Below are 15,169 nucleotides of genomic sequence, written 5' to 3' on the forward strand. Positions count from 1 at the left end.
AAAAAAATCTAAGCATCTCGGAGTATAAAGGAGCACGGGTCTTCGTCACTGCAAACGACTCAAAGTTTCCTATCACTCACGTTGGCAAGACAATGATAGTGCCTCGATACAACTCCAAAGAAGTAACATTGGAAAATGTGCTTCATATACATGGTATGAAGAAGAATCTAATATCAGTGTCGTAACTCATATCTTCGGGGAAATTTGTGGTGTTCTGAAGGTGTATTGAAATTTAAGATTGCCAAGTAAGCCATTGATGGAAGGACGAAGACTAAAGTCTATCTACGTGATGTCTGCTCAAACGGAATACGCAGACGAGACAAGGAAGAATGAGATTTTCGACTTATGGCATGCATGTTTAGGGCACGTAAACTATCAGAAGTTAAAGGTGATGATGCAAAAGTCAATACTTAAAGGACTTCCTCAGCTTAATATCCGAGAAGATACTATATATGCTGGTTGTTAGTTTGGGAAAGTGCACCAGTTACCATATGAGGATTCCGAGTATAAAGCGAAGGAGTCGTTTGAGTTAGTCCATTCAGATGTATTTGGACCAGTGAAGCAAGCATCAATTAGTGGCTTTCGATACATGATTTCCTTCATTGATGATTTTTTGAGGTACGTTTGGGTTTACTTTATGAAAGAGAAATCAGAATCACTGCGTAAATATATGGAGTTTAAGGAGATGATGGATAAAGAAATTGGGAAAAGAATTCGGTGCCTGCATTCTGATAATGTGAGAGAATATACATCACATGTTTTTTCAAAATATCTGCAAGATTGCAAGATAAGACGTCAATTGATTTGTCCAAACATTTCACAACAAAATGAAAATAGCAGAAAGAAATAATATACATATGGCGGAAACATATAGAAGCATGTTATACGCAAAGAATGTTCCACCCTGATTTTGGGCAGAATGTATGAAGACAGCTGCTCACGTGATCAATAGACTACGACAAATACCGATTGGATCTGTTTCACCTCATGAGAAGTTGAAGAATATAAAATCCACTGTATGTCACTTTCAAATTTTTGGATGTGTGTGTTATGATGTCTGATCATTTGCGAGCTAATTTGATAAGAAGGCGTTGAAGTGCATATTTATGGGATATGACAACGAAAGAAAAGGGTGGAGGTGTTGTGATCCAACAACAGAAAAATATTATACTTCGAGAAATATAATATTCGATAAAAATTCCTCGTAGTGGTCTTCTCAAGCAGTAGTTCTTCCAGACTCCAAAAAGATAGAGGAGAGATTACAAGAAAATTCTAAAGAAGACAAAATGATTGATTAGAGTACTTGAGATGTGGAGTCAATTGAAGAAAATACCAAAAGTTAATTCCCAAAAAAGGCTAAGTCTCTATAACGTACAGGAGTATACCAACGGACACCTGAAGAAGAAAAACCAAGTCAGCTTGAAGATGGTATTTAAAAAGAAATTCTAGTGGAGCGTGAAATACAATTTAGAAGAAGTGAGAGACAGAGGAAGCTAGATCCTAAATATGTTGGTGTGGCACTTGTCGAAAATGAGAATATAGAGAAACCTGAAACATTTGGAGAAGTCTCACGCAAATAATTAAAACTGAAGTACGTAACAACTGAAATTCAAAAAGCAACTTGATTTGGTAAGCAGAAAAACGCTTTAGTAGAGTAGTCGTTGAGGGGAAGTGTTAACTATCACTGACTCTCTACTTTCTCCAATCTTCTAGCACTTTCCTATTCTAGATAAGATTTTTGTAATGTAAAAAAAAATATACTAGAAAGCATTAGATAACCTACCTAAGTAGCTATAAAGAGTAGTTTTGTCATATTTTATATGAATAAGTGAAGGGTAATTGATTTGACCATTATTGAATTTTTTTTCATCTTATTCGTTGAAGTATTTTTTTTAATCACTGAACTTTAATTTTTTTTTTAATATTTTTCTGATAAAAATACTTAGATAGCAGCCGAAAATTAACGTGTTAATTGTTTTGCTAGTTTTATTTTGAAAATTTATTAGTCGTGCATAATGTTACTTTAAAATGGAATTTTTAAATCGAATTATGTATAAATGAAAATTTTTTAGGTAAAAATAAATAAATTGTGACTGTTATCTAAGTATTTTTGACCGAAAATAGTAAAATTAAAAATTAAGTGTAAAAAAGAAAAAAAATACTTTAGTGACTAAAATAAAAAACTAAAAAATTTACTGATCTTTATAATCAATTATCCCATTAGCGAAAGTGATCAAACTAATATGAGTGACTGAGTGAGTGCATTTGTAATTGTAGAGTGACGAATGTGAGGTGACTGTGCATTTGTAATTGTAGAGTGACGTGTGTGAGGTGACTGTGCATTTGAAATTGTAGAGTGAAGATAAGCAGCAAGAGTGAGTGATTATTACAATTAAATTAAGTTTGTCTCATTTTAATTTTTCTGCAACGGTCACTCCGACCACCACCACCGGAGTATCAAAACATGAGGTACTCTATGACCCTAAAACCCATTCTCTCCACACCCTCTGGTTTTCTAAAAAGGTGTACGCTTTATTCATTCTTCTACATTCACGCTAGTTCGCCTCATAGCACTAAGGTTGATGATGCCTTTGCATCATTCAGTCACATGCTCAACCTGAAACCCTTCCCTTCTATAGTTGAGTTCAATAAAAGGTTATCTTCACTTGTCAAAATGAAACATTTTCAATCTGTGCTTATTTTGTGTAAGCAAATGGAAATAGCGGGAGTTTCGATTAATGTTTATACTATTAACATGATGATGCATTGTTTTAGTCATTTGCATCATGTGGAGTGTGGGTTTTCTCTGCTCGCAAAATGTTTCAAACTTGGATTTCCCCTTCAGGTTAGAATGTTTAATCCCTTAATCAATGGCCTTTGTTTACAAGGTAAAACTGCTCAAGCTCTCCAATTGCTAGATGATATTGAATCTGATGGTTATCAACTCGATGTGTATGCCTATACATTTATTGTTGTTGCCTTCTGTAAAATTGGAAATTTCAGGGATGCCATTTGTCTACTTCAAACAATGACAGCAAAAGGTTGTCAACCTAATGTTGTAACATATAACACAATTGTCAGTGGTCTTTGTAGAGAGGGTAGAGTTATCATGGCCAGAGACCTTGTGTTAGAGATGAAGAGCAAAAATATATGGCCTGATGCCATAACTTTCACCTCTTTAGTTCATTGTCTTTTCAATTTAGACCAATGGAAGGAAGCATTAGCTTTACATGATGAAATGTTTGATTCGAAAATCAAGTCAGATGTAATTACTTTCAATGTATTGGTTGATGGTCTTTGCAAACAAGGCATGATTTTAGAAGCTCTTGATGTGATTAAAGTAATGGCGCGGAAGGAGGTAGAGCCGAATGTGGTCACTTATAATTCATTAATAGATGCATATTCTCAGCAGAATCGATTAAGTGACGCTAGAGAAGTATTTGACATAATGCGAAGCAAGGGATGCACTCCTAGTGCTGTGACTTACAACATCTTCATTAAACTGTGCTGCAAGAACAACAGAGTTGATGATGCAAAACAATATTTTCATGAAATGCAGCTTAAAAATATTACACCTTCTGTTGCTTCTTATAATTCTATGATACATGGCTTCTGCCAAGTGGGAAGGCTTTTTGACGGACAGAAGCTCTTTAATAACATGCTTCGTACAGGCCCTTCTCCGGATATTATTACGTATGCTAGTTTGATAGACAGCCTTTGCAAACATGGTGATTTTGATTCCGTGGCGGCTCTATTTCATCAAATGGAGAAGAGTTCGTTGAAGCCTAATTCTATAATCTACGGCAGCCTAATTCACGGTTTGTGCAAAGCTGGAAAACTCAGTGAGGCGAAGGATTTGTTTTTCAGACTCTCCATTCAAGGGGTGCAGCATGATGTCCAAACATATAATATACTAATCAATGGAATTTGCAGAGAAGGATTGTTAGATGAAGCATACCAGGTCTTCAGGAAAATGAGAGAGAATGGCTGCTTTCCGGATAGTTGCACGTATAATGTGGTTATTCAGGGATTTCTCAGGCACAACAATGAGGCAGGAGCAACACAACTTATTGAAGAAATGCTTGATAAAGGGTTTTGTGCAGATGCCACCACATTATCCTTGGTAATAGATGTTTTGTCTAGTGATGATGGTATAATGAGAAAGCTATTCGAATTTGTCCCGAAGAAGAGAAAGACAGATGATCAATCTCTTAATGATGGAGCAGCAGAAGTGGCTCCAGCAACCAGTGAGCAGAAGAAAGATAAGAAGAAGAAAAAAAAGAAAACCGATGACGATGAGACTCCGGTGCCAAAAGGTGGAAATGGAACTGCAGTACTGGCAATTCATTATGGTGCCCTTGGAGATGGCGAAGATAGCTCTCTAGGACTGGAAAGCCGAAGCAAGGTACTCACCAAGCTTTTGTTCTTCATTTATCTTATTTTTTCGTTGGGAACAAATTTCTTATATATAAATTTATAGCTGGAAGCACGGTTAAGGAGTCTTGAAGGGAGAGAATTGAGTCGGTCCCCTGGATCGGCTAAAGGCAAACCGGAGATAGAAGCTTATGACAAGGACCGAAAGAAGGGAGCTGGCGGATTGATAACTCCTGCCAAGGTCCATCTTTTTTCTCATTTTTTATTTTCTAGGCTTCCCCTGCATATTTGCATTATAACTCTCTTCTATGCTTTCACAGACTTATAATCCCTCGACTGATGCTATACTTGGACAAACACCAAACTCCACGGCTGGTAATGAGGTTGAATTTGTCCCCAAGAAGAGAAAGACAGATGATCAATCTCTTACTGATGGAGCAGCAGAAGTGGCTCCAACTATCCGTGAGCAAAAGAAAAAAAAGAAAACCGAAGAAGGATCCGAAAGGCCAAATAGTGGAAATGGAACTGTAGAGCAGGAAGATGATGTGGAAAAGGCTGATGCAGGAGAAAAGAAGACGAAGAAGCGAAAAAATTCCAAACAAGCCGAAGAAAGATCCGAAAGGCCAAGCAAGAAAGAAGAAAAGAAGTGAAAAAGTGAGGCTTAAGGAAATCTGGTATGAGGTTACATGATTGCTGGGATTGCTGGGTATTGTTTTGGTGTTGGAAAAGTTCAGACATTTTCATATTTTTCTTACCTTTTTCAAATTAACGTTTTAGGTCTGCTGATTGTGTTTATGTCACTGTAGTTAATGGATGGTTTCCCTTGATAAGATTTCTAATTACTGTAGCATGGTTCTATATCTCTGTGTTTATATTTAAATTGGAATTTTTTTTATTTTACTTAGACTGGATTATGCTGTTCAGATATAAGGGTATCTCACACTATGAAGAACCAGAATCCAATATTCATACTGCACTTCCATGCCCCGGTGAGCTCCATGGGCAGGTCTGCGAGATGTGTTTGAGTTCCTAGCCGAGTCTGCTCGCTTATCACCCAGCTCACAAGTGCTTGAGATTGGATGTGGACGTGGTAGTTGGCTTGCATTTTATTCGGTAGCTTAGTCCAGGCCACTATCACTGTCTTGAAAGAGACTAGCTCTCTCTAAGTGCTGCATTCAGATATGAGCTTCCTTCTGAGGGTCTTTTACAGAAGTGACCTCTGATTGTGGCAGGAGAAGGTATGGATTTCTCTAAGTTTGGTTCAGGGGTTATGTACGATCTTATATAGGCTAGTGCTGTTTTTCTTCACATGTCTGGTAAGCTTGTCTGGGTTGGATTGGAAAGATTAGCGAGTTAGTTAGTGTCGCACAATATCAAATTTTGTTCAAGACTCGGATGTGAGGAATGTACCAAGAGGCTAACGAATTTCGGACTTGAGTATCTAGGAAAACTTAACCATGATAGCCTACTTTTTAATCACTACGAAATTTTGTTCTGAGTTTAAAAGATTCAAAGCTTTAGAGGTGCAGCAGATCAACTCGTCTTGTATACTCCTTTTTGTTATTTTCCGCTGACTTGCCTCATAATCTAGAGGGCCTAGCTTAATCGTACTGTTGGCATTTGTAAGTAGAAATGATAGTCAATGATCTTGCAGATTTTTATTGGGGAAATCATCTCAACCTGGACGTAGTCTGTAACTGTATGCTTCTTTAGAAAGCACAGGTTAAATGAAACTTTGATTCCAAAGGATCCAAACACATAGGTGTAGGCCGTGAAAAGAAGTTTGCCCCATTAATTTAAACAAACGTGTGAAACATATAGATTCTTTTCAGATGTTTATGTTATATCTTTATCATTGCTAAAAATTATGATGTGAAATGGATCAGCCAACTACAGTTACAAAATCTGTTTTTTATTTTTGGAATTACAGTGTAATGTTATGATCCTCTTATTGTTATCGAGGACAATGTTGTGCGTGCTCTTGCGCGAGCATGCTAGTTTGTTTGCCCGAGCATGCTAGATTTAAAGAAAGTTTTATTAAAGAAAATGAGAACAGCTTTTTGTGTTAGGTAGCAATAGTACATTCACTTATATGAGTAGCTTTAAGGAGAAGAGGAACTTTGCAAAGTATCTTCGAAAAACACGTCGCCTCTAAGATTCTGATTTCAGATTATTTATTCCTGACACTTCATTGCAGCCTCCATACAGTCGATGGCCGTTGTGTAATTAACATCTCTTGTTTGTGGGCTTGGATGGATAATTGAACTTGTATCTCCTTGCATCCTCAGTGCTACCAAAGGTTTCTGTAAAGCTTGATTCAGTATAACAGGAGTTCATAGCAGGAGAGTGACCAGGCTGGGCAGCTTCTTTCAGAACCTCCATAGCCATGTTAATATCACTAATCGGCTTGGAAAGGTTGGAGTTAGGTGGCGATGCCCATTTTGCAGCACTTGGCCTAGCACAGCCGCGTGGGTAGTCATGTTTGGCTCCGTCCGGATAAAATCCCTGCCACCAGCATAGGCAGGTTCTTCATACGTGAACCGTGGAGCATTAGCATGAGAATGTTTCGCAGATTCCGTGAAGTATTTTGTGCTGATATCACTTGTTGGCTTGGAGTAGGTAGAATTCGGTGGTGCACCACCCCATGCTGTATTGTTATGTCGACACCATCCTCCGTTGCTGCCGTGCTTGCTGAAGTTGTCATCATAGCCATCATTTTTGTATGTTTTACCACTCTGATTTCGCCAATCATGGTTGTTGAAGTCGTCATCACTACTATACCCTCCAGTATGGCCAGAATCGTTGAAATCGTCATCACTACCATACCCTCCAGTATAGCCAGAAAAGTTTGTGGGTTTGGCAGTCTGACTCCTATGTGGTGGACCGAAGCTGTTTGTGTGTTTAACAGTCTGACTCCTGTTTGCTGAGCTTAAATGGCCAGGCCGGGGTTTGCTAGCCTCAGTGTGAACCTTGTTGAGGAATGCATCAACCTTCTGCAGGCGGCTGTGAGCCGGACTCGATGGTGAGTGCCACCTTTCTTTAACAACTTGATAACTCTCCCGTGGACCATGTGATCTGTGAGACACTTGCTTGTGTTCTGAAACAAAAGGTGTCAGAACATGTTCTTGAACAAATGTTTCAGTTGTCACATAGAAATCCGAGTTCTGTTGACCATACAAAACAATTGGCCCTTTCCTCCCTTCAGCACCAACAACGCCTGGCCGGCACACATGATCTAAGGCGCAGTTTGCTTTGCACCAGCCATCAACTGCCGGTGCATTGCAGACAGAAGAGTTTCTGAATGGAAATTTGTTCCCCGCCATCAGTATACTTGGTGTTGAAGCCTTTCTCCTTCAAAATACTCTAATAGATTCCAGTGCTTATGAATGAAGCTAATGCTTATTTGCTTTTATATAGAAAAGTTGTGTAGCGATGTAAGAAATAGAGTCTCTACTGCGCGTAAAAGGGTCGAATGCTAATGAATTATATAATTCCGCACTTATAGATTCCCTTGAAAATGTTTCATAGAATCAGATTCTGTATGTTGATGAATTATAATGCTTCCCCCAAGTTGGAAAAATCATATGAAAAGAATCATTGTGCAGAATACATATTATATAGATATGGTGCATCATTATTGAGATGTTGAATTCAGAAATTCGAGTTGTCTATTCTTACAACCTTTTCACCTCACTGAATAAAAGTTTCAGAATCAAGTTCTGCTCTATCTAAGAAAGATTGAAACGAGCTAGATAATCAAGAATCGAACAGACAATTTTAGTTCAATTTGATATTATAATTTTCGGCTCCATTCGATTTTGAAAGCAAATAATTCCTGTTTACTTTCCATACAAATGGAACCTACCGGTTCACTTCGATTCGGTTATCCGAAAAATTAGCATAACATCAGATGGTTTTTTTGGAAGTAAGAAACTGAGAAGGAATGACAATACAGAAAGCAGCAATTTCATAACTTCAATTATATGTACATTGTACAGACTTGACTGTTGTATAATTGCAAAATTACAGAAGTTTTAAGATCACCAGATCATGTATAACAAAAAAAAATCAAAGATCAAATGCAGGAACTTCATTTAAAGGAGAATAAAATGCACGGTATAGTGTTCTATCGAATATACTCCTAAGAGGATCCTCCTCTCTCTTCTGTATCAAGTAATCCATGTTACGTTTAACTTCAGATTTTACCTGCAAGTATAATTCATTTGCATAACCTCTGTCTTGCAGCAGGTCTTCCTTTCCCTTCAACTCTATCGGCTTTCCGAATAGAAAGTAGAAACGGCCTGGTATCTTCGGCAACAGCCCCGGAATAAACATTTTTTGGTTGGCTACCTCTCCTTGACTCTCATCCCTATAGTTAGATCATAATGTTTGTCAGTAAAGTAGCTAGAATCATAGCTAACTCGTTGAATTCTATGTTTTATTGTGTTGTTTCCATTTCTGAAAATGCTTCTGAAATTTCACCCTTTTTTTCTTCAGAACTTTCCCTTGCAGAGTTCCTGTTTCCATACAATATAGACCTAATTTAGCATGTGTCATCGTATGGACAGTAACTTACCTGATTTTCGTGGCTTTGCGACTAGCCTCTCGTATGTAGTTATTAAGCACCGGGATTTTCATTAGATCGTTGTAGTCAAGAACTAACTGCCACATTCAGGAAATAAGATAAAGGATTAAACTCTTAAAAAATCATCCAGATTCTTGGTACTATTTACTGCACAATTTCCATTGCCATAGCAAGAAATAAGATATAGCAGGCAGAAGGACAAAAAAGTGAAAAAGAATTTACTTCTGCTATATCATCTTCTCCTACAGTTCCAAATGGTACAATTGTGGCTCCACACTTCGCAGCCATTCTTACAAACTCGGGTTGATCAGGCCAAAATAACTTATACGCTTCCCCCTGCAATTGCAAAATAACAAATTGAGGTATTATTTAAGTAATGCAAAAGGACTATATTGAAGGATATCATGCAACAAATACATTACGCTTGTTAACATTGCAAGCGATAATTTAAAATGCCAAATCGGGGTACCTTGTAATGCAGAGCCTCGCGTGCACCTCCGGGATAAAGAAGAACATGTGACTTTGCTGAAAGCAATTTAAAAAGATTGTTTGGCGTAACGGGTGCAGCACCCATTATTTTCAACCAATCATTATAAGAAAAGTCATTGGACGGTTGCTCTAGAGTACCATCAAATAGCACTAGATGCGCTAAACCACGGAGTGGAGTTCTTTTCTCTCTTATAAATTCTTCATAAAATGAATAAAGTTCAAGTCCCATCAACATGTGGTAACCAATGAATATGACAGGACCTTTATTTGGAACTCCAGAAAGACCTCGGACTATCTTTCCATCATCCAGAGTTGAGAACATAGCAGTACCGGTAGAAAAACGTAATAACCTGAAATACAAGTAATCATATGAGTAGTTGGAGCCGTAAATAGATAAATTCATGGGGTGGGTCTCAACTTTACAAAGTCAGTCGACCCAGCAAGTAGTCAAAGCCTAATCTGGGACAACTGGGTAAGTTCACCAGTAATATCTGACCATGAATATTTAAGCAATGTAACAGCAAATAAGTGAGGACGAAAAAGATAGCGACGAATTGATCAAGTGTTCACAGTTTTGTGCTGGTAAGCTTTGTGTTAAATGAAAATTCGAGGAATGGACCATGGGACAACATATATTAAATTCAACAAAGGTTCAATGCACCTCTCCAACTCGGCACAAAAGATAAAAAATGTTTAAATTGGTGGTTTTGAACAAATAATAAACCCACAACTTGACAAACTTGGATCATCATACCCTAAACTTCTTAAAAATGACCCAGCAAACATACATATAAAATATCTGTTTTTAGAAAGTCCAGGAAAAAATGATCCAATTTTACCAAGTTGTGGGTTTATATGTCCAAAACCACCAACTTGAACACTAGATATTTTGTGCCTTTGTTGATAGAAAAATCACAGACCTCAATGAGCTAGATCAAGTTGCCTCCATTAAGAGACAACATGAAGGATTCTATTAACTTACCCAGTTACTTGGTCACAGCCATGTTTGTATTCTGACATGCTAGGTGGCAAGAAGTCTGAGACATGATCAAGCTTCCTTGAACAGCGGTATTTGCCGGTACCTTTAATAATAGTGAGCAAACTAATGCTTTCTTCCTATTGCATCAAAGTAAAAGTTCAAAGAAAGGGAAGAATGTATGATAAAAGCAGCCTACAGTCGAATAAAGTTAAAAGAAAGGAGCCTTATACACATGCACACACACGCGATCAACATCTGATCATTTAAAATGTGATCTCTTTACTCGGAATTGAAGAAATTTCAGGCGTTGATTCAATTTCAATAAGTCATGCAAATTTTAATGAAACCAGAAGCTCAACCGACTCAAAAGTGAGCATAAGGAGCCTAATACACACGCACACACACAAATATACAATCACTTATTTCAGATACATGGATAACATGCTTCATTTTTACATACCAATAGAAGTGTATGTCCATTGTCTTTGAAGTGGCGCACTATACAATTCTGCAGGGAACTATTCAGCCGTTTAGCTTCATCGGCACTAGGAAGCAAATAATCGGCACCGCTGTAATGAGAAAACCAAAACCACCACTTAACTTTGAATTTCATCTTACCAATTCTGGGGTTGCATACAGTGTTAAAGAAAAACAAGCACATGAAAGGAGAATAAAGACCTTGCAAGCACTAGCACTTCGGCTTTTACAGCATAAAGACGGGAATTAGCATAAGCTGCAGCTGTTTTTAGCAGTTTCAACTTCCAAAGAAGAGTTTCCTTAGGAAGAATATCAGCCAAATCCTGAAAATAAACATGTCAGAATGATTCCGATTGCCCATTAGAAATCAATGTATTCCGCATCAATTTTGGTCTATAGTTCTACTTTAGGTTATGGAAATACCATAGTGGTAGAAAATAAAACATTCCACAAGAACAATGAATGCAATGTAAAGAGTATACAGAATGGAAAAAAAAAAAAAAAACAGGCAAAAAGGCTAGCAGTGCATACAGAAAGATATGGCAGCAAAGCGGTGAGATTTCCAGACAGTTGCTCAATTTTTAATCTAGGAGAAAGCCTATATTCGATATCTGCCATTGCCATCTTCAACGGATTACCTGATGCCATGAAATGAAAAATTAGCAACTTTAGAGAAATTTCTTGTCTCGGTGGGGTAATTAAAAGTTGAAGCTATTAGGAACTGCAAAATTTACTGGAAGTTGGGTGTTAATTCAAACACACGCTATACGTGTAAATTATAACAAATAGATGAGTAATATCATAAAACAGGTGATTATGTACCCATCACAAAGCTAAGCAGATAAGGAACTGCATTATGTAATCCTTCAGGGACAGCTTCTAAGACAGGAAGAAACGGTTGCAACTGTGACCTGCCAAATGATGTAGCTAAAATGAAAGAATAAGAATTAATCAAGAACTTATTCAGAATATATGATGAAAAAAATTGTTGTTTATCCGGGAAGCGAGACTGACCTGGATTAACTAGTATCAATACAAGGTCGATTTTAGGATTACGAGCAGCAACAGCAAGTGCCAGACATCCTCCAAAGGAATCTCCTACTAAATAAACAGGCCTAGTAGGGGATAAGGCATGCTGAGCCCTTACAGTTTCCTCGACAAAACTCACAAGTCCTTCAAGAAACAAAATGACATTGTATTACTGCAAGAATACTGGAGTTGTTCTTATAATACTTTATCTTTTGCTCAAACTCATATGGTCTATATAGCACGGAAATAAAAATGCTGAAACAATACTTTTTATATGAATAGGCTATAAGTACATAGTTTCGGAGTTTAGAAAGCATTTCTGAAACTAAAAGCGAAATGCGGATATTGTTTTACAAAATAAGGTATACATATAGAGTTGCAGAGTTTCAGAAGCATTTCGGAAAAAATAAACGAACACCAAAACATAAGATTTGAAAAGTTTCGAGATAAGATAGCATGTGGTATCTATATGTTCTGAAATGGCTATACACTTGAGGATTAACTCTTACAGTAATTAAACAGATGGTAATAAAGTATCAATCAGAAAATTGACAAATCTTTTTCTTTTAAGATAAAATTTTATTTCTAGAAAATATAAAGCACATAGGAAGTGCTAATAGATAGAGACCTTCAAATGGTGTTCTGTCGTAAACTGGAATATGAAGGCACCAAACTTCAAACGCCCTGCATTTGCCAATATCATAAGAAAACAGTCATATTTCTTTACTTGAGGCGAAAACAACAGAAACCGAACAATAATTTCCAGTTTTCAACTATCAAGCATTATAATCACAAAATTATCTAACAGAACAATGAAATCATGAGTAAATTCATAAAACTGATATTTATCAAATTCAATATCAATAAAAACGAATTTTCACCTTTATTTACTAGTTTAGCCTATACTCACTAAGTAAAGCAAATCATAAATGAACAACTAGAAATTTACTCCCTATACTTATTTATAACAATATACTCATGCAAATTTATGTTATATCCATCTATTTAATTAGTTTCCATAAGAATTTATGGTTTCTATTCGAATTTATTAATTTGGAATAGTATAGTTTTAGAACAAAATAATTAAGATACAAGCAAAAGGGGTGTTGAAAACAAAAACCTTAAGTAAATATTACAACTTACTTCCCCAAAGCTTTATGGTGCAAAGTAAGTCCCAAGCCAACACCATCAAGCCCTGCACACATGAACAGCAAATCAAAAACAAATTTACCATTCTAGAATACCATAAATACTTGTACACATAGCTAAATTGTATCCACCAAAAGCTGATCAAATTACGACTCGATTCTTTTTTCATCTTACCGGGCAAAAACAGAAGAGACGGAGAATCTTTCAATGGTTGGCCACACTCGACAGGGCTAAACCACCTCGGTGGTCCGCCATCGGGCTTAAGAGTCATCTCCTTGGCTCCTTGAAGATAATCCTTCACTGTCTTGGTTCCATATCCATCATCCCACAAAACTTCCAAATCTTTATAAACTTTTTTCACCAACTTTTTACCAATCCTAGGTTTTAATGTACCATTTCCTCCATCAGTTAAAACTCTAATCTCCTCTTTTTCTAAACTTCCACCATTAACAAGAGCTCCATTCTTCTGTTTCAACCCAATTACAGAAGCTCCATTCACCCCAACTGAATCAGATGACAGCAGAGGTGAGTCACTACCACCTAAACTCTGAACTCTCACCCGAAACCGAGACTTAACCTCCGAATTCGCCACGAAATAAGGCGAAACCCGAAAAGATACAGCTGAAGCCATTTCTTGATCCAAGAAATGGCAGAGAGCTTAATTAATTCCCAAAACAACAACTTCCAAACACTTAATCTGAGGATTTCTTGAGAACCATTACAAATTCATCACCTTTTATTCTACCCTTTCAAGAACCAAGCAGTAATTAGTAGAGAATAAATTGAAAAAAAAAAGTTGAAATAACAGCAAATTAATAAATCAAACAGGCCTAGAAAACGCCCTAAACCACTCTACCTGAAACACTCACACTCTTTGTGCTTTCTTGCTAAAATATACAATTATACAAACAATAACAAATTATAAAAAAAGTTAAAAGATCAAATATTGAAGCAAACCCAGAGAGCAAAATGGAATAAATAATAACTTCTAGAACAAATATTTCCAAAACCAGAATCTTTCAATGAAAAAATAATAACAGCAAAAGAGATAATAATACCGACGAACGGTCTGTTATCAGGTGAGAACAGACGTTGTTCTCAGGTGAGAACAGACGTTGTTCTCACCTGAGAACAGACAGTGAGAACAGACCACGACCTCCGGTCGCCGGAAGTCGTTTTATTTTTTTAAAAAAAATTAAAAGCAAAAGATATCATTCGGGTCCCTAATTTAAAGGAATAATCCATTTCCAATTTTCCAGGTCCCTAAACTCTATCTGCTTTATTTATCAGGTCTTTAAACTATTTTTTATCCTTATCTGATCCTTCAACTAAGTAAAAATTCATTTTTAAGTCCGTGGATGATAAAGACAACGTCGTTTTGTTATTTTCAAAATGCAAATAAATACCCTAAGCGGCATTGTTTTTGTCTGTCAGGGACTGGAAAATGATTTTTTCTAAGTTAAAAGATCAGATAACGACAAAAAATAATTAAAAGACTTAAAGATAAAAAATAGTTTAAAAATCAGATAAATAAAACAAATATAATTTAAGGACTTGTAAATGATTTTTTTCTAATTAAAATTATTTATCAATATAAGTCATTTGGATGATTAAAATGAAATATATTATAAATAATAAAGATATTTTTGAATCTTTTTCTTAAAAACATTTGACGTCGTTAGCTGCCATATTTAACGGAAGGGTTTACTTGTTTGATAAAAAAATTAAGGTTTTTTTTTCAATTTAAAAATCACAAGTACTTAATTGTGTCCGAAAAATCAAAACAGTTGATTTGTATATTTGAAAAGACCTCGAGTTTTTTTTTTATATTTTTTGCCTTTTGTATTTTTAAAGTATTATGTCGTATTTTTATATTAACATTCTTTTTTTTTGTATTTTATTATTTCTTTTTGTAATTTTATATCATAAATTACTGTAAAAATTTATGAGATTGATTAACTAAAAATAATTTTGTTGGATAGTTGTCACAATCCAAATTCACGAGTCGCAACCGGCATTAGAGAACGATAGGGATTACTCCGAAACCTATAACAAATTTAACGATTTATCGATTCCACACATATATG

General features: G+C 36.3%; 2 protein-coding genes and 1 pseudogene across 2 annotated transcripts; 2 read left to right on the forward strand and 1 right to left on the reverse strand.

The window, feature by feature from the left end:
- Positions 1-2,282: 2,282 nt before the first annotated feature.
- Positions 2,283-5,221, forward strand: LOC126671579 (pentatricopeptide repeat-containing protein At1g63330-like). Its single transcript, XM_050365362.2, has 3 exons — positions 2,283-4,405; positions 4,481-4,615; positions 4,695-5,221. The coding sequence occupies exons 1-3, from the start codon at positions 2,465-2,467 to the stop codon at positions 5,022-5,024; spliced, it is 2,406 nt and encodes an 801-aa protein (XP_050221319.1). The 5' UTR covers positions 2,283-2,464; the 3' UTR covers positions 5,025-5,221.
- Positions 5,184-6,037, forward strand: LOC126672301 (uncharacterized; annotated as a pseudogene).
- Positions 6,038-8,318: 2,281 nt separating this feature from the next.
- Positions 8,319-14,268, reverse strand: LOC130014619 (phytyl ester synthase 1, chloroplastic-like). The gene is made up of 13 exons (XM_050365685.2): positions 13,257-14,268; positions 13,077-13,128; positions 12,562-12,617; positions 11,919-12,077; positions 11,727-11,831; positions 11,436-11,542; positions 11,106-11,227; positions 10,888-10,996; positions 10,431-10,564; positions 9,429-9,798; positions 9,182-9,295; positions 8,951-9,036; positions 8,319-8,743 (listed from the first exon to the last, which is right to left on the reverse strand). Exons 1-13 carry the CDS (start codon positions 13,711-13,713, stop codon positions 8,443-8,445), a joined length of 2,172 nt encoding a protein of 723 aa, XP_050221642.1. The 5' UTR covers positions 13,714-14,268; the 3' UTR covers positions 8,319-8,442.
- Positions 14,269-15,169: the final 901 nt, after the last annotated feature.

This window comes from Mercurialis annua, linkage group LG3, assembly GCF_937616625.2.
Source record: "Mercurialis annua linkage group LG3, ddMerAnnu1.2, whole genome shotgun sequence".
Lineage (NCBI taxonomy): Eukaryota > Viridiplantae > Streptophyta > Magnoliopsida > Malpighiales > Euphorbiaceae > Mercurialis > Mercurialis annua.